The sequence below is a fragment of the Phaseolus vulgaris genome, chromosome 7 (assembly GCF_051622355.1).
Source record: "Phaseolus vulgaris cultivar YP4 chromosome 7, ASM5162235v1, whole genome shotgun sequence".
Lineage (NCBI taxonomy): Eukaryota > Viridiplantae > Streptophyta > Magnoliopsida > Fabales > Fabaceae > Phaseolus > Phaseolus vulgaris.
In genome coordinates this window covers 44,172,274-44,192,389 of record NC_143504.1, presented here as the reverse complement: position 1 = coordinate 44,192,389, position 20,116 = coordinate 44,172,274, and the positions used below count along the sequence as shown (strand labels likewise).

General features: G+C 29.9%; 2 protein-coding genes across 2 annotated transcripts; one reads left to right on the top strand and one right to left on the bottom strand.

The window, feature by feature from the left end:
* The first annotated feature begins 7,740 nt into the window (after nucleotides 1–7,740).
* Nucleotides 7,741–11,055, top strand: LOC137829286 (caffeoylshikimate esterase). Its single transcript, XM_068636090.1, has 7 exons — nucleotides 7,741–7,767; nucleotides 7,859–7,949; nucleotides 8,050–8,082; nucleotides 9,629–9,775; nucleotides 9,873–10,003; nucleotides 10,117–10,257; nucleotides 10,669–11,055. Exons 1-7 carry the CDS (start codon nucleotides 7,741–7,743, stop codon nucleotides 11,053–11,055), a joined length of 957 nt encoding a protein of 318 aa, XP_068492191.1.
* Nucleotides 11,056–12,468: 1,413 nt separating this feature from the next.
* Nucleotides 12,469–16,444, bottom strand: LOC137828741 (UDP-glucuronic acid decarboxylase 2). The gene is made up of 7 exons (XM_068635430.2): nucleotides 15,641–16,444; nucleotides 15,414–15,556; nucleotides 14,703–14,782; nucleotides 14,454–14,537; nucleotides 14,271–14,345; nucleotides 13,506–13,598; nucleotides 12,469–13,004 (listed from the first exon to the last, which is right to left on the bottom strand). The coding sequence occupies exons 1-7, from the start codon at nucleotides 16,240–16,242 to the stop codon at nucleotides 12,792–12,794; spliced, it is 1,290 nt and encodes a 429-aa protein (XP_068491531.1). The 5' UTR covers nucleotides 16,243–16,444; the 3' UTR covers nucleotides 12,469–12,791.
* Between the last annotated feature and the right edge of the window lie 3,672 nt (nucleotides 16,445–20,116).

Below are 20,116 nucleotides of genomic sequence, written 5' to 3'. Positions count from 1 at the left end.
GTAATTAAAACTAGCCCTGTATCCCTATACCCGTGCATAACACGGGTATTTTATATAAAAAAAAAGTTACAATAATTAAAAGACTATAATCTTTTCTGTAAGTACATATAGTAAATAAAGAATAAAGTTAAAATTTTGATGTCTCAATTATTGTGTATTTAAGTGATTATCTTTAAATGTCTTTTCCTCGTATAAATTCTTTCAATTATTTTCCAGTACCAAAATAATATCATTTCAACCACCAATATTCATACAAAGAATAAAGTTTGACTACAATATCAATAAAATAAATGAAAATCCTGCAAGCTCAGTAAAATAATCTTCTTGATGTTGTTGTTCCACAAATAACATATAATGCAACACAATCACATTTGTTATCATGAGGGTCGTGTTATTTATATGCAAAAAAATAAAACAAAGAAATGAGTTGTAAATGTAATAATGTTCATGTCTCATAGGTGTGATTTAACATCATATTTTAAAGATTTTGAAATACTTCCTTGTAAACAACATTAGTTGTTGAAGTAGTTTGTTGTCCGTCTTCATCCAAAATTAAGATTTGGAAAGTGTTTGACCTTAGCTTTTATTTATAATCATTGCAAAGCACAAGGATATTGGTAATTGTCTTCTTTGAAACTTGAAAGGTAGTCTTAAATATGAAGGAATCAAGTCCATTCTAGAAATGAGTATTTTATGCCCAATGTTTTTGCCTGGAATCACTATAGCACCAATAACATTCTTCCCCAACTCAATAACTTTAATCTGGTGTCATTACATAATCCATTAGCTTGATCAATATTTCTTAAAAGCATTATTGGAACATCAGTTTTGAGTTTTAGGCAACGGTTAGGAATTTAAGATTTTTAAAAACTTAGAAATTTTATTTATTTGAGATTTTTATTTAAGTATGATATAAAATAATTTAATATTTGAATTTATTTAGAATTTTTAATAATTTAGAAATTTTATGTATTTCACATTTTTACTTAAGTAGAACATTAAAGTTTGAATAATTTAAAAATTTTATTTATTGAAGATTTTTCTTTAAGTAGGACATTAAATAGTAGGACATTAAATAACTTCGATTTGTATCTATTTGAAATTTTGAATAAACTATGAATTTGATTTATTTCAAATTTTTATTTACAGTATGTATTTATTTAAGATTTTAAATAATTTATTTTAGATTTTTAGTTAAATAGAACATTAAATAATTTAGATTTTATATTTATTTAAGATTTTTAAAATGTTAGGAATTTCATTTTTTTTAGATTATTAATAAAATAATTTAGAATTTGTATTTGGTTAGGATTTTGAAAAACCTGGAAATTTTATTAATTTTAGATTTTTATCCAAGAATGACATTGGATATGGGTATATTTAGAATTTTGAAAAATTTAAGAATTTTATTGATTTTGTATTTTTATTTATTTAGGATTTTGAAAATTTTAGAAATTTATTTATTTTATATTTTTATATAATTAGAAAATAAAAATAATTTCATATTTTTTATTTACTTAAGATTTTTAAAAACTTTGAAATTTTATTTATTTGAGATTTTTATTTATGTATGATATAAAATAAGTTAAGATTTTTGTTTATTTAGAATTTTGGATACTTTAGAAAAAAAAATTATTTCAAATTTTCATTTATGTAAGACAATAAATAAATTAGAATTAGTATATATTATTATTTTGAATAATTTAAGAAATTTATTTATTTCAGATATTTTATTTAAGTAGGACATTAAATAATTTAAAATTTATATTTGTTTAAAATTTTGAATAATTGAGAAATTTTATTTATTGTAAATTTTTATTTAAGTATGAAATTTAATAATTTAAGATTTGTATTTAGTTATGATTTTAAATAATTTAGGTATTTTATTTATTGAATTTTTTTATTTAAGTACGACATTAAATAATTTAGTATTTGTATTTGTTTAGAATTTTAAATAATTTAGGAGTTTTTAATTACAATCTTTTATTTAAGTATTACATTAAATAATTTAGGATTTGTATTTATTTAGGATTTTGAATAATTCAGGAATTTAATTTATTTCAGATTTGTATTTAAGTAAAATATTAAATTATTTAGATTTTGTATTTATTTAGGATTTTGAAAATTTTAAAAATATTATTTCTTTTAGATTATTATTTATGTAGCAAATAAAATAATTTAGAATTTTTATTTATTTTTAACTACATAGAAATTTAATTAACTAATTAAATTTTATTTAGGAATGACATGAAATAATTTAAGAACTTTATTGATTTTCAATTTATACTTAAGAATGACATTAAATTTTTTGAACTTATATTTATTTAGGATTTTAAAAATTTAAAAATTTTATTTATTTTAGATTTTTATTTAAGTAGAAAATAATTTAAAAATTTTATGGAATTTCAATTTTTATTTAAGAATGATATTAAAATTTAGTGAATTTATATTTATTTAAGTAAGAAATAAAGTGATTTAAGATTTTGAAAATGATAGAATTTTTTGTTTTGATATTTTTATTTAAGTATGAAATACGATAAGCGGATTTGTGTTTATTTAGAATTTTGAACAATTTAGAAATAACATTATATAATTTAGATTTTATATTTATTTAGGATATTTTTTTGAAAGTTTTAGAAGTATTATTTATTTTAGATTAGTATTTAAGTAGGAAATAACATAATTTAGGATATTTAAAAACTTAGAAATTTTATTAATTTATAATTTTATTTAATAATGACAATAAATTATTTAGAATATGTATTTATTTAGGATTTTCATTTTTATTTAAGAATACCATTAAAATTTAGTGGATTTATATTTATTAAAAAAATGTCTTCTTTACAGAATGAACTTTTCATGCTTTTATTCAAGAACTGATCGATTGACAAATTCTTCAAATGACAGTTTTCATTATCATAATAAGGTCCTTAAGCCACCGAGTTTTCTAAAAATATATTGCAGGTCAAATTTTGTATGCTTTCGAAACTGCCACCGTTGCCACCGTAACAAAGATACAGATTATCATACAATTCATGCAAGTTTATGATAAGAGGAATGAGCATCACCACCACAAGCAGAGTCAGTGGCAGCGCCAACACTCCTTTTGGGAATGTTTCTTTCTGTAGATAATTATAGCTCCAATACCTCAATTTTCATGCTTCTGATAAGAACTATACATAGAAAACTAATAAACTACTCTGAAACACAGCTATTACATATCATATTAGTTTTAATTTTATCTTCCAGGCTGAAATAAAAACAAAAAACAAACACTATTAGTGGTATACAGAATAAATACTAACTTTATCTTGCACTGTTATAAATAGAATAAAAGAAAGAAATAACAATAGTTTAATCAAAACAAACAAAAAAATAAGGGAAGATTGGATTACCTTGTAAAAAAAATCCCCTTTTAAGGGATGATTTGTTCTTGCTTGTACCCAAGAACTGGTCCAGCATACCTTCAATGTTTATGCATTCCAAGAATAACTTTTTCTAATGTATGAATATATCTAAGAGCAAATGAAGAGCAATATCATGAGATAAAAAAACTTGTATGAGTATACGTAAGAAAGAAGACGTAGAGCAATATACATTTGTATTCTTCGGATAAAAAGGTAATAAAATACTCAAAAAAATTCTAAACTTCATCAAAATTCAATTCAAATTTCAAATTTGATTACATTCTTCCCAAATTATCAGAATTTGTAGCGTTACCTTCTTTAGGTGCTTTGTGATGATGCAATGAAAAAAAACACAGAACTCAGAAGATAAAAAAAATGCAGAAAACGAAAAAAAAATACAATGAAGATTTCACAATACAAATAGAATAATTAAGAAAAATAGATGTATACAAAATATGTAGAACGGAAGATAAATACATAATACACAAAAGACAGTGAAAAGAAAAGATAAAAAAAAAGGCAGAAATCGAAAAAACTGATGGGTTAGAAAAACTGATGAACAAACTCAATAAAACACAAATATAATAGAAATCATAAAAAAAACTTAAACGGTATAAAATATTACCTAGTCCATGGAGAATGAAAAGAAGAAAATCGCAATCAAGTAAAAAAAATGTTCAATACAACATCGTATATATAGTGATAGCCATTACTATTTCAAATTTCATAGTTTTCCATTACGCCATGTCCAAAGTTATCGAAATGGTTAAAAACATTAAAGGTAGGGTTTTGTTTTGCAGTATAGGGAGGAGTGAAGCGTGAGAGAATTGGGGTTTCCAAAAGTGAGGATTTGAAAGAGAGTAAAGCGGAGAGAGAAAAATGAGATGTTTAAAAAGTGCTAAGTGGTTTTTTTTAAGTGGTCCACATGTGTGATAAGTGGTTCACGTTTTGCTATTTTGGGTATTAAACATTTGATTTATTTTTATCCAAAAATCTTTGTGGTGACATGTGTTAAAAAATTGTCTTATAATTGGACTCTATTTGTATTATTTATAGATTAATAATTGAATAGAAGTATGTTTAAAACTCATTTTTAATCAATAGTTAAAGTTGGTTATCTCTAGCCACTACTGTATGTAACCGATAGAACTATTTATGTTATGTATTTCATCTTGAAATATGAAATCTAAAGTATACTTGATCACGAGAACCACATAAAACGCTTTTTGGCTCCAAATCATATTATGGGCAATTGTGAGCCAATTTTTAGAACGCTTTTTTTTTGTTTTTACCAAAATGGAGTCGTTGCCAAAAAAATTACAAATCTGGGACAAGTTTGTGCCAACTTGGCATGACTTCATTTGTAGAAGTCATGTCAAGTTGGCACGACTTTGTCCACGTCATATTTTTAAAAAAAAAATCTTATTTTTAAATAAATATATATTATAATTATTTAATTAAAATTAAAATTATAAGTTATGTAATATTTGAAATTAATTTGATAAATAATTTTGTTATGAAGGAATAAATACTTAGGTAAAGAAAATGAGGAAATTAATAATCAACTTGAAATTGAATTTTATTATCAAACTTGTTTGTGCGGACAATTGCTTCTATTGTGACCTTCGGTTCTGCAATATGAACATTTTTTTTGTTTATTTAGAATTGAATCATCTATTTCATGGATTAAATTAGATCTCATAAGCTTGAAAATATTGTGGAGACGGTACACTGGAGCGATGAATGTCGTTAGCTGTAAATGACAAAATGAGCAAACAACAATTACATGTGGACAAGGTAGACGTATAGCTTGAAACTCCACACAATTCTCTATTTATTTTCCAAATAATTAATTCTCATTTCTATTTATTTCCAAATGCAATAACAATTTTTCATATTTTTTATTAATCTAATAACCAAATTAATATATTGCTTTTTTATTGCTTAAAACATGATCCACACACAATTATTCATTTTTTTATTGCTTAAAACTAACACCCTTAGAAAATTATGTATCAAATTAATTTTAAACATTACATAACTTACTACTCAATATACAAATAAGAAAATTTTACAAGAAAATTAATATATATATATATATATATGGCGTGGACAAAGTCGTGCCAAGTTGACATGACTTCAGGGGTTGACATGGCAGAAGACAAAGTCGTGCCAAGTTGGCACGACTTGCCCAGATTTATAATTTTTTTGAAAGCGACTCCATTTTGGTAAAAACGGAAAAAAAAAAAAAGTCCCATGATGGTCAAAACCCCGCTATCAGCAAATGCTAAAGGCACTTCAATCCAAAAACACACTTTTGGACATTGATAGAGATTGGATAACTTGCAAATGGTGACATACAAGTGAATATTTCGAGAAAAGTACGTGTGACACAAAAGTAGGTAAAGAGAGTGTAGGGTTTGTTGTTATCTTTGAGGGTTTTTGACCATCATGGGGTTATTTTTTTGGTTTTTACTAAAATGGGGTCCATTTAAAAAAAATTACAAATTTAGGCAAGTCGTGCCAATTCGGCACGACTTCATATGCACAAACTGTCCCAATTAGGCATGACTTCTGTCATGTCATACTGAAGTCGTGCCAACTTGACACGACTTTTGTCCTGTCATACTGAAGTCGTGCCAACTTAGCACGACTTCTGCTCTGTCATATTGAAATCGTGTCAACTTGGTACGACTTCTGCCACGTCATAATTTTTTATTTTTTTTTAATTTTATTGTTTATATATTGGGTAATAAGTTATATAATGTTAAAAATTAATTTGATACATAATGTAGCAAATAAGTCAAATCACAAATCGCAAATAATTTAAAAAGAATTATATATATTTTAAATAAGTCAAATAACATAAATAATTTGACTAACGTAGCAAATCACAAATAACAAAATTATAAACAAATAATAAATTATGATTTTTTTTGTCTGAACTAATAATTATTTTTATCACAAATCAAATAATACATTTTTCGTAAACCTGTTTATTCTTTTAAATGTCATTTATATTAAAATATAAAAGGTATAAGTACTATAATTATTTTCAAATGATTAAATAACTGTAAATACTTTTATATATATATATATATATATATATATATATATACTATGAATAATCTCAAATAACAAAATTCACAGATGATTCATGCTTTCAAACATATAATAATTTATTCATGATACTGTAATATCTTTAAACAAATCCAAATAAAATAATTTATTTATATTATTTTGTTATTTATGATTTGACTTATTTGCTACATTATGTATCAAATTAATTTTTAACATTACATAACTTATTACCCAATATATAAACAATAAAATTAAAATATATATATATATATATATATATATATGACGTGGCAGAAGTCGTGTCAAGTTGGCACGGCTTCAGTATGACAAGGCAAAAGTCGTGTCAAGTTGACACGACTTCAGTATGACATGACAGAAGTCGTGCCTAATTGTGACGATTTGTGCATATGAAGTCGTGCCGAATTGACACGACTTGCCTAAATTTGTAATTTTTTTTAAACGGACCACATTTTGATAAAAACAAAAAAAAAATAATCCCATCATGGTAAAAAAAACCTATCTTTGACTATTACAACATAATGCTGATGACAATGCATATATGTACAACTTTAGAAAACAAGTTTCCTGAATAAATAACTTAACAAAAGTTTTAATTTTTGATAATATAAAAATAAATCTCCATTAAAATTATTAATTTATAGTGTTACTAGAATTAATATCAATAAAACTTCTCATCTAAGTGAATAGAAATGCTTTAAAACTTCTTTTGAATATATTATTATCCTTAGTAACATGTACAGCAGAAACTCCCATGCAACAAAGTCATGTCGCAACTTCTCCATTCCCTTACTCAGTGGCCATGTCGCCATTTTTAGCTTTTCTACTGCCTTTTTTTTTTTTGAACAGATGAAAAAGGATAATAATAGAATTGTGAACTATATTGGCGTAACACTTTCTAGAAATACAAAATGAATTAATTGTCCATCTAATTGAATTTTATATATTTTACATCCTCAAACTAAAAATAGATAACGCAACTAGCAAAATCTTAAACAAAGAAAAGACATCACCCGTCCTTTGTGTTGTTATTGGAACAAGACAACCTTAACTCATGTCATATAACAGAAAAGGTGACCAGGCTTTTGAAAAAACTCAAGTTTTCAATATAAAACTTCCATGACCACCGCACTTATACTTGTGGGAGAACATATCTAAACAAGTATAAATATTGTAAGAGTTGTGGTTTTATAATATAGTTCTATAACTCCCACCACATTATCATCACCCTTTCATGGATATGAACTTCAAATATTTTGAAGTAATTCCTCGGACCCTGTCTCTTTCAATACTCAGCTCTTTGTCTTTCATGCATGTGATTGTTTTTATTAATTGTTATATATACATTATAGGTATACACGAGAAACTCAAGGGGGTTGCAACTCTTCACCTGCAAATGGGTGCCTTTAACTTCCCCGAAGGCGATTGTTTTCCTTTGCCATGGTGCAATTTCTTTACTCTCTCACTCTCTCTCGTGTTTAACCTTGTGATTTCATGATGGGATCATTGTTTACCCTTGTCTTTTTTTAACTATTTATTGCAGGCTATGCCATGGAGTGTAGCACATTCATGAGAGGTAAAACATGTTCTCTGAGGATTTTCTATTTTCCTTTAATTATATATTACATTTATTCTAAATAACTTCCATCTTAAGATGATTCAAGAGAACTTGAAACTTATCCATTATAAAATCTTGAGTTTTTCTTGGTTAAACTATGAACAATTATGTATTCAAACGTTACAAAACTGAATTTTCTATAGTTTTCTTTTTCTGAACTGCATCGGATGTAATTGCAATAATACAACATTGGATAACTTTCTAACAAATCTGTCACATTTTTCTTAAATTATGTTTTATAAAACTAAGATTCTTTATATAACAGATGATTCAATATGACATATACAATGTTTGACTTAATAGTAATAGCGAAAAACCATGGTCAACACGATTCCTAATATGTAAATATCAATCAGGTCACACATTAGGTAATAAGATAATTTTCAATAAAAACTACTTCACCAAAAAATATAATGTTATTTCGTTAATTAACTATTCGTTTATCTGGATAAATATTATTACAAAAGAATGCTAATTCTCCAGAATTTTTCCTAAAAAAATTTGAGTGCATCATTATGACTTTAATTTTGTTACTACTAGATAACATTTTTCTAAACTAAACTTGTGAAATAAAATTCTGTAATAGATTGGTTCGTTTCTTCATGGTCATTTTTATAATAATGGTATTGCCTTTAGTATTTAAATTTTAGTTATTTATAATCCCTCTATGTATGTTATAATCATCATTAATGAGGGACTAAGAATTACTATTTTTTCACATAAAGCAATTTAAAATAAGAAAAATAACATGTTTTCTAAATTAAAAACCTAAACCTCGTGTACAATCAGAAGAATTAGAGTTGGAAGTTATCGGATAAACTAATATGGCTAAGATTTTGGTAACAAGTCCATGAAGGTAAATAACATATTTTTAATATTTAATCATTAAGACATTGATATATATCTTAATTGTTTTTATTTTTATTAAAATATATTTTATAGCTGTTTTTTTTTTTTACTATTGAGATGGCAAAACTTTGTTTGATTTATTCTTACTTTAATTTTTAAATAATTTTTTATTTTTCATTTGTTTACCATTTATCATTTTTTTACTATTGGTTTACTATTTCTAGCATTTAATAATTGGTGTTCTTCATTACTACATATTTTCAGTTCACTTTCTAGTTTATTTGTATTTTTTTTTGTTAATTTATATAAAAGTATTGATGATAACTTAAATAGATCTAGGGTTAAAGTAAATAATAAATAAATAAATAAAGATGATTCTGTGTACGTTGTGTATCTAAAACAGTACCCTAGGTCTCTTATTTTCAAATTGAGAATCATATCTCATAAAATAAAATAATGTTTGGTTTCATTTTTTGATATGATGGGGAGTTAGAAGGAATAAAAAATCACAAATTTACGTTGTATGTAATGTGTATCTCAGTAGATAACATCTCCTATGACAGGTATATTTTTTATTTTAGAAAATTGTTTAGTATTGTAACATTGGATATATGGTAGAGCCTTATATGATTTATGGGTTGCTTCATACATGCAGGGTGTGGTGAAAGGTTAGCCAGTGCTGGATATGCAGTGTATGGAGTTGACTATGAAGGACATGGACGTTCTGGAGGTGTTCGTTGTCTTATAAATAAGTTTGACAACATTGTTGATGATTGTGAAGACTTTTTTAAGATAATTGGTGGTGAGGTTTCAGTGTTTTCTTTCATAAGCAATAATCCCTATATATTGAGACATTTGAAACTTCTTATGATGAATTACTTCCTCGATGGTTGTTTTAGAGCTCCAAGAGTACAGAGGAAAACCTAGGTTCTTATATGGGGATTCAATGGGAGGCTCTGTGTGCTTACTATTGCACAAAAGGGATCCTTCATTTTGGGATGGTACTATTCTTGTTGCACCTATGTGCAAGGTATGTGCAAAGGGATGGACATTTTTTTCTCTCTACATTTTCGCCATAACATGTTTATTATTCACTAACAAAATGTGAGAGAAGCTTAACACAAACTTGTTCAAATGTATCAGATATCAGACAAACTCATGAAGCCATTTCCTATTGTTGTGAATGTACTAACGAAATTTGAAAATATCATACCAAAGTGGAAAATAGTCCCCACAAAGAATATCATTGCCTCTGCCTTTAAAGATCGTGCCAAAAGAGAAGAGGTGAGATTTTTTTAGTGTTTGATGCACAACAAAACATACACATAGAAGAGAATAAGATGTGAGGTTAAAAGTAGTTTCTTCAACATATACTAACAATTTTTTTATGTAAAATATGTTTATGGTGTCGAAGTACTTATAAATATATAATCACGCACAAGTTTGAAAGTATGAGGAGATGTGTTCAAAAATAGATGCAAACTTTATATTATGAACCAATTTTATAAGGTTGAGTTAGACTTAAAGTGATTCTTTAACAAGTTTCATAATACCTAAAAGAGGTGGATTTGAAGAGATGAATAGGATAGTGTTTTTCTTTAATGTTATTTTCTCTTCGGATAAAACAATACCTTAATGTCATTTTAGCGTGAATGCAATTTTCAAACATAAAAAAGAGATTGTTGATGATTGCAGATAAGAAGTAACAAGTTGATATATCAAGACAAGCCCAGACTAAAAACAGCAATGGAAATGAGGAGAACTAGCATGGGTCTTGAAGATACTCTACATGAGGTGACACTTCCATTTTTAGTGTTACAAGGAGAGAAAGATAGAGTTACAGACCCAGAAATAAGCAGGGCATTATATGAGAAAGCTAGTAGCACAGACAAGACAATTAAATTGTATATGGGAATGTGTCATGGCATAGCAACCGGAGAGAGTGATGAAAACATTGCACTTGTGTTTAGAGACATCATAGCTTGGTTGGATAAACGCTCTCAGGACCCAATTTTTGACTCATTTGGATCAAATGAGCCAACAATCGGATCTTCTATAATTCATACCACAAAAACTGTCTAACATATCAAGGCATAATGAAAAAATCTTAATGATTTGCATCCATCGCATTCACTGCTCTACAATTATGAACTCAATCCAAATGGTTGAGTTATGGACATGTTGCCAACTTGTTTGGAATTTTTGTTTTTATTTTTGCCAATTTCATCCTCCTTCTAGCCTTATTGTTTTCAATTTAAACAGTAATGAAGAGACAATTTCTTTTTCAGCGAATGTGCATATATATACATAGATTTCATATTTGATGGCATAATCATCGAATTGTTACAGTGAATTATATAGTTGCTTTAATTGGTTATAAGATGGGTAGGATTCAATATACAAGTATTAAAATGATTTTGGGCAATATAGGTTTATCTAATTAACCTAATAAAATATGGATTACAATTTGTTGGCTCGAAAATTGAAAATAAAAAAGGGTTAAACTTGTGTATACTTATACCTTTTCTAATATATTTTTCTTTTAATTTAACTAATTGGTATTACACACTTTTTTTAGCCTTTTGTTTTTTTTATCTTGAAGTGATATTCAAAAGCAGAAAAAAAATGTTTCATAGTATTGGTAAAAGTAAACTGACCATCTTTTAACTTTGGGCTCTTTCGATTATTCTTCTGCCTTTTAATTTTGTTTTAAATTGTAAAAGGATTCTGAGAAACTATTTGTTACAAAAATAAGGAAATACTTAAAAAGTAATTTAAAATCAATTTCATACATAAGAAACAAAAAATTCCAAAGTAAATTATTTTGAGAATGTTTCCTAATTTCCTTGTTATGGTAGGAGTATTAGGACTAGCGGTAGTGGGTCTAGCCAATTTATGCGCTCCTGTCTTTTGTGTCTTATGAAAACTGTTGTCGCATACACATAACTGAAAAATAAGTTTTATGAAAACAAATCTATACGAGTATAATGACAGACTTTAAAATAAAACAATTATTATAGTATAAATAATAATAATAATAATAATAATAAGCAATAAGCATTACATGCAAGACGCAGACCACATCATAAAGACAATCAAAATAGTATATCATTTGCTAACAATCAAAACTAATTTTGTCAGAAGTTAAACATAAATTTCTGATATATAGTTAAGACCCACTGGGTTACTCTTATAACGTCCATAAGCATTTTTTTTTTTCAAAAGCGCACTAGCGTAATGATTAATATTCGTATTCTCACCTCAGTTATCGATAACGGGATCATTATTCACACGGAGCTCACTATGGTAGAGAAAGATACATATTATGAGTAATAAGCAAAGTGATGGTTCAAATTGTATTATTGCAAAATATTTAAGTGCTCAAAATCAAATATTGTAGTAAGGATGATTACTAACAATTTCAACTTGAGTGTAACAGGAGATCAAATTGCAAATAAGTGGTGAAGTAATGAAGTTGGAGTAAAATAGAACAAGTGAAAGGTAAAATGTTGAAATAACTATAACTATAACGAAGAGTACATACCAATTACATCCAAAAAAATAGAGAATAGAATATAGATGGCAAGAAATTGAAAAATGGAATCAAGGGTGGTTGTGAATCTTGAAAGAGGGTAAATAACCCGCATACAAAGATTGACTGACGGAGGAGAAGAACGATAGAAGGGAGATTTTAGTAGGAGAGCTCTCATACAAATGCTGTGAGTAATGGACCTTTGCGGAGCAGGGTTATCCTCCAACTATATTATCTTTTTCCCTTTCTCACTTCTAAGATGGATGTAACATACTCCTGCCAAGAATTAGGCTACGGTTGCACCTTCCTTGTGGTCACCAAAAATGCGTAGCCGGAAGTCTGAGACCATTAGTGGGAGACCCTTGTGCAGGTCGACCTTGGGTTCCCACCCAAGTAGCTCCTTAGCCCTACCTATATCAGGCTTTCTCTTGTGCGGGTCATCCTCTGTGTTCGGCCTGTACTCAATCCTTGCATCAGGATCGATTGTTTCTTGAACCACCTAAATCAGTATAACCAACAAACCAAATTTCAACTTATGTATCTTCATCCCCAGAAGAAGAAAAATTAAAAATAAAAAAGGACAAGTATATCAATGCATTCAATTAATGGGGTCTCTAAGCTCTGACGCTGAAGCTATCCTGTCCACCGACAACAATACGGCTTTTTAATATCGTTCATATGCATCCACATGAATAAAATAAATGAAAAAATCTAGAATTTAGGAAACAATCGTGCCACAAGTTAAATTGCACTAAGTAGTATTTCCTCTGAATAATGAGAATGTTAAAAGTGAAGAAACAGGTATCCAGTGCCCAGAATGATGTTATGTGTTTCCCAATGAGTAAGGCTAAACTTATTCGGATGAGCATTTCAGATTTATGCAATTTTCTTTGTTAATCTTTGCACTTTCTTGCGGGCGGTTTCTCCTAGTTTAAAAATAAGAAAGTTTCAAGCTTACCCCTCTTTATAAAATATAATTTGAAGGAAAACCCAACTTTACCTTGGCAAGTTCAAGCATGGTGAATTCTCCCGGATTTCCAAGATTGAAAGGTCCCACGTGTTCTCCTCCCATGAGGCGGATTAGACCCTCCACCTATACCAACATAAACATCAAATTGATACACCAATATTGAGTTAGATTCTGAACGGGAAGCAACAATCTCACTGCATGCTGATCTAGACCATAACCCAAGCAATTGACGAAAACATTAACATTTAATTATTTGCAGTACACGTGTCATGTATCAGCTTCGCGAATTCAGCTTACAACGAGACTCTCACTAACATTTATTTATTAGGCTTTGTACTCCATTGTTTTCAGTGTTCAGTTTATGAACTTTTTTTATTAAGTAAACGGCAATAATAAGAGCTGGCCCACCTGGGCCTTCAAACTCGCTTCCAGTCACATGCAAATGCCACCGATAACATCACACACGAGTATGCATAGCACAATGAATGAGTCATGCAATGTCATTTACTAAAGGAAAAGACTCTTTTCATAAATCCATGAATTGCTTCTGTTAAATTTGCAGCATGCACATGGGGAAAAGTTATTTTAAAGTTTCAACCAAATAAATGACCAAAGCTACCAGTAATCCAGATTCAACCCTGTGCAACAAACACCATATTATACAAATTGGGGGAGAAGAGGATGTGTTAAACATTTTCAGCTAAAGAACGAAGATATATGTTAATTCATCGTAAACAAAAAGCAAGCCAGATGCAAGTAGTAGTACGTGTGGTAAGAAAGATATTATTCACTTACCAAATCAGAGACATACTGGAAACTCCTTGTCTGCTTCCCATCCCCATAAACGGTCAAAGGTTCCTTCCTTAGTGCCTGCATTAACATCACCAAACACAGTCAATTATTACACAAATAAAGCCAAGAAAACAATCTGCTTCTTCCTAATTCAAATTCAAATAAAAATAAACAAAAAAGGCAAACCTGAGCAACGAAGTTACTGACAACACGACCATCATCTAAACACATTCGAGGCCCGTAGGTGTTAAAGATTCTAGCAATTCTAACCTGAAAAAAAAAACCATGGATAAGATAAGAGGCACCGTTTTAAATTTCACACGTTGAAAAAGGCAATCAAATCAAGTAAGGCTGAACTGAACACAACAGCTGAACTAAATAGCAATGAAAAATGACGAGAGACGGAAAAGATTAGTTTGGTCAGTAGAAAATGACCTCGACGCCGGCACCTCGGTGGTAGTCCATGGTCAACGTCTCAGCCGTACGCTTACCCTCGTCGTAGCAGCTTCGGACACCTGTCACACATCAAAGCACGCACCCAAAAATCATAAACCATCTATCACAAATCACAACAGTAAACTAGCCCCTTTTTTTACCCCTATTTAAGTACCAAAATTAATAAATTAATTAATTAATTAAAGTATTGAGCGTTGCGGGTCCCGTCCCTCCTCCTTCCATTGCTCCTACAAGTACTTCCACAGTTCCAGTGCCAACTACCCGCCATTATCTTTCACTTTTCCCGGCGCGGGTTTTTACTTTTAACGTTTAACCGCTCCTCTGCTCTTCAATGAAATAAAATGGCCATCTACGACACCACGACAACAACAACAAATATCTCTACCCTTCATTTGTGGACCCGCATATCAAGGGTTCCTGGATGGCGAGACCCTGGAATTCCTAGTACGTGGTCCTTTTACCTCTGTTCCACGTGTCTAACTAAGTTAAGGAAAAAAAAAAGCCCATAAAATAAGTTCCAAAGGGAGCGTGCTGCGAGAGCAAGGAGTATCTCTGACAATTCTAATTCTAGTATTTTATATTCTGATTGTAATCTAAAAACATGGCCCGGGCCCATACAGCCAAGCCCAGGAAGAGCGGTGACCGGAGAAAAGTAGAACGTAAGAAGAGGATGTTGTTACTAGTACTAACCAATCGGATTGACGTTGCCCCAGTAAGTCTCCTTCTGAGGGTGCTGCAGAGGATCTCCATAAACCTCACTGGTACTGGTCAATAAGAACCTCGCGCCCACTCTCTTAGCAAGCCCAAGCATGTTCAAGGTTCCCACCACATTGGTCTTGTAGACACAATTAAGGACTCCAATTTCGCATAACAATGGTCAGATCCTGAAAACTTAAATGCACAAAGAAAAAAAAAAGGATATGATAGTCTTGACGGGGTTGAACTTGTAATGGACAGGGGAAGCAGGGCAAGCGAGATGGTAGATCTGATCCACCTCCAGCAGGAGAGGCTCCACGACGTCGTGCCGGATGAGCTCGAATCTAGGGTTCCCAAAGTGGTGCATCACGTTCTCCTTCCTTCCAGTGAAGAAATTGTCCACCACAATCACACTATCCCCTCGTGCAATCAACCGATCCACCAGGTGCGACCCTACGAACCCCGCGCCACCGGTGACGACGATCCGGAGTCCTTTCCGTTTAATCCCCAGAGGCACCTTTCCCACCGAATGCACCGCCGCTGCGATGCGGTGGTGGTAGGCCGGAAGCTTGGACTCGCCGTCGAAGTAGGAGATCGGGAGCGGGTCGTAGGGGACGGTGGGCGAGGAGGTGGAAGAGGAGGGGATGAGGGTGAAGAACAGGGTGGCGATGATGACGCCGAGGAGGACGAAGAGGAGTCGCTGCTCGCGGAGCATGTAGTGAATCGGGCGAGTGACGGAGAGCCAGGGTTTGTTGGGCTTGGGCGAGTAGGCGTCGTTGACGGGCTGGGCCTCGTGGCCTCTGAAAATGAGTTCTGAGCCCATTCCTGTGTTGGTTCTGAATGAATTCTAAAACCTGCTCCTTCTAGTATGAGAGAAAGAAGAAGGAGAGGTGTGTTTGAGGAGAAGAGAGAATGGAAATGCGGAATGGAGTGAGTTGGGAGTTGGAAAGAGACGACCGCGACCGAGTCGCCGGGAGGGGAATGAGATGCGAGTGAAGTCAATTGTGGGTGGAGATGCTGGGTTTTTTGGTATTTAAAGAGCCTCTATGTTGAAGTGGGAAAGGGTTCGAGCACAATGACGGAACTGCCCTCGTCTGTCATTGGGTGCGTGGTCAAGGTTGGGTGAGATTTGGGTCCCGGACTTTCAGAAATTGGTAAATTAAGTTTGGAGCCATGAAAATGGAAATAACTCACCAGCACTCAATTAAAGGATATTTTAACCATTAATATGCCCTAAACGGGGAACGCTAATGCTAACTTTTAATTACCTCCCTTTATATGGTAATTCCCATTTCCATTTCCCGTCAAATCCCCAAAATCATCTTCTCCTCTTTAGTCATACATTAATTATTAATTGTCTGCCGCCTCCGCTGATGTCACTAAAAACACACCCCAGATCAACCAAAATAAATTATATACTTCACAACCCCAAAACAAAAAATACAAAAAAAAACTCATAATTAGGTCAATCATTTGTATAGAATACAGAAATTGAAAAGCAAATGAAATATTATGATAACAATATGTGGGGGTAAAATGACGCTTAGCGGGTTATGTATCACGATCATTCTAGTTGGGTACACACATTATTTAAACTACAATTTGTAGTACTGTTTTAGGTGAGAATTCTTCCAACATTTTTTCTTGGTTTTTTTTCTTCTGTCCATGATTAATTTTTGAGTTGTGTGGAAGGAGGTTGCGTGATAAATATTTCAGTTCTGCTATGGTAGGATCTTAATTGGGCACATACACTTTCATAGAATGCAACGGGGTACATGGCACTCGTTTTTACAAAGAGACGAACCTCAACGTTGACCAGATATGGAAAGGATAACGTACAGTCTACAACTTATTTATCAATTTATAGCTTTTTATTTTCTAATTATACTATTTAAATTCATCAACTTAATTCCTCTGCCACCTATTTCTACAGAATACATTATGCCTCTCATATATACTTTGCAAGAACCTATCATATCTTAGAAATGTAAAACAAACTAATACTGTTTAACTTTTTTTTATTTACAAGATTTAGAATTGGTTTTCTCTCTCGGGAATAGCTGCAAATTAAGCCAAGTTTACGTTCTTACTTCTTGATTAATCCAAACTATTATAAGAAACATATTTGGCATATTCTCATAAAATGTTATCTAATTCTAAACCAACACAGTGGTGTCCTAAACTGGGTACCGTTCCCTGCCAGTTGACCCTTCACACCCTATGCACATGTTATTTGGAAGATTAATAATTGACCTAATATGTTAATAACAAAGGATGTGATAACACGCTAATTAGTATACTTTTTAAATCAACTTCCTTTCTAATTCTTTTTATAATTAGCCCTGTTTTCAAACAAATTACTTTTTCAAAACAGCACATTTTCATTTTCCAAATACTTTATCAACCCAAAATAATAAATTTCAATGGTCAAACTAATGTTTTATATATATATCGTGGTCCACTCGTGTATTCGTAAGTTAACAAAACCCGTCACCATACAACATTTTATTACCCATTTCCTCGTTAATTAGTCTTATAGGATACCACGACAAAAACAAAACGCATTATCTGGAACCACTGGTTACCAATTTCTGATAATATATTAGTTAAAAAAAATTGATGGTTTTTGTTTATGCATACATGACTTTGTTCGTTTTAGTCATTTTTCTCTTTCATTCAGTCACGACAAGAAGTTGATTAGTTTATAAGAAATGGCATTGTTATAAATGGAGAATAACTTGACATGCAAAACACAAAAATTGGCTTTATGACTTGTCAAAGCTTTGGAAAACTAAATGGATTGTGTTAATCTCAATTAAAGGTTTGGCGTAATAATTTGACATGCTTCTGAAGAAGGGAAAACAATTCCAAAATTAATTAGCATGAAGTTTATTTATTATAGAATACCTAACTCTCAGACTTTAGAGCAATAGGTTTTGGTAAGATTCAATGATGTGCCTATCTCCACTTCAAATTCCTTGATCAGTGCATTTCCCAAAGTCTCATTCCTATTTCCTCATCTAACGTTTCATTTGTTACCCGAGAAATTGATTAAACTTTACGGAAGAAATATTATAATAATATTTAGACGTACGAATTTTAAACCGAATTTGTTAGCCACTATTTTTTTTCTATACTTATTCAGGTAAACCTGAAAGTCTCGTATATTTAGAAGTTGAAATCTAAAATAATTTGTGGACACTTTTCTCTTAATTTACTTTACTGTTGTTATTGTTGTATCTCTTTTAAAATAAAATCGCAATGAAATTATCACACTTTAACGGGAAAAATATATCAACTAAAGTAGTCCTAATAAAATTTATATTCTCTAACTTGTGAAAATGTAGGAATAAAAATTATTAAAATTTACATTGAAAATAGTTACATTAGCTTACTTTAATTGATTATCCATATAACTCAACCAATTCACATAAATTTTATAAATAGTTATTTATATTATTTTTTATTTCAAGTATATTAAGATAACATTATTAAAATCAATTATATTGTTTGTTTCGAAAATTTAAATTTTATTAAAATTTTATCCTTAAAAAATATTTTATATAATTAAAAAATAATGTGTATTTAAATTATTATTGATTTTCACTGTTTAACATAGTACCAAGCTACTAAATATATTAAAAACTATATTTTTAAATATTAGGACAACAAATGTCAACTTTTTATCATCATTTATTTTTTACCTAATTAGTTAATGTATGGAATAATAGTTATATAGATGGGATTGTACAACAATTGTAATTTTTAATTTATTGACTAAAGGATTGTAAAGTAATTAGGGATATACTTCAGAAAAAGTTAACTAGTGTAACACACAACTTAAAATAAATCCTATAAAAGACAAAGAAATTTCTCAAAAGAGAGAATTGTATATAAGAACATTTTTTTTATTATGATCTATATATATTGATTGAATATTAAATAAAACACTTTTAAATATTTAGTAGTTACAATGCTATAAATATAGAGTCTTTGTTGTTTAAAATATCCAAATTCAATATTACTCGAATATAATCGATGAATGATTAATAGATTTATCTTTACATTATAAACTCAAGTCTTTATTCATAAAGGAAGATGCATTTAAGAGATGTTTTTATTCCCACTAAGCAACGAGCAATTTTTATTTATTTCAAATACTGATTCTAAAGTTTTTATTTTATTTTAAATATTTATATAGTATATTCGTAAATAAATTTTATTTTAATATTTTGATAATACTAATTTAAATTTTATTTTTAAAACATTTTGATTTGGATAATTTCCCTCTTATTATTTTAATCCAATACTTAATTTTTATATGTTAATTTTAGTGGATTGAATGTTAAACTGAATATGTTTATTTTAAGTATGATGAAGATATATTTTAATAAATATGTCTGTCTCTTTTTCACTCCAAAAACCCACTTTGCGTGATGAGCTACCATCGTGAGTAACATGCATTTCCTCCTATCTACGTAAACGCTTCCCATTTCACTCATTCTCATCACATAACAAACATGAGACTGTTAATTTATTTTTTAATAAACACTAACTTTTAGGTCACTTTTATTTTAGGAACAAACTCAACTAACTACTTAAATATTCAATAATATCTTCCCATTTTTCAACATATATTAAAAATAATTTAAAAAAATTTCCATGAAATCGAAATTAATTAAGTTATAAATTAGCTA

Coding starts and splice junctions, on each gene's coding strand:
- LOC137829286 (XM_068636090.1), top strand. CDS start 7,741: ATGGATATGAACTTCAAATATTTTGAA. Junction 7,950..8,049: donor GATTGTTTTCCTTTGCCATG/GTGCAATTTCTT, acceptor TATTTATTGCAG/GCTATGCCATGGAGTGTAGC. Junction 10,258..10,668: donor ATCGTGCCAAAAGAGAAGAG/GTGAGATTTTTT, acceptor TGATGATTGCAG/ATAAGAAGTAACAAGTTGAT.
- LOC137828741 (XM_068635430.2), bottom strand. CDS start 16,242: ATGGGCTCAGAACTCATTTTCAGAGGCCACGAGGCCCAGCCCGTCAAC. Junction 15,557..15,640: donor CCCGTCAAGACTATCATATC/CTTTTTTTTTTC, acceptor TGTCTACAAGAC/CAATGTGGTGGGAACCTTGA. Junction 13,005..13,505: donor CCATGCTTGAACTTGCCAAG/GTAAAGTTGGGT, acceptor ATACTGATTTAG/GTGGTTCAAGAAACAATCGA.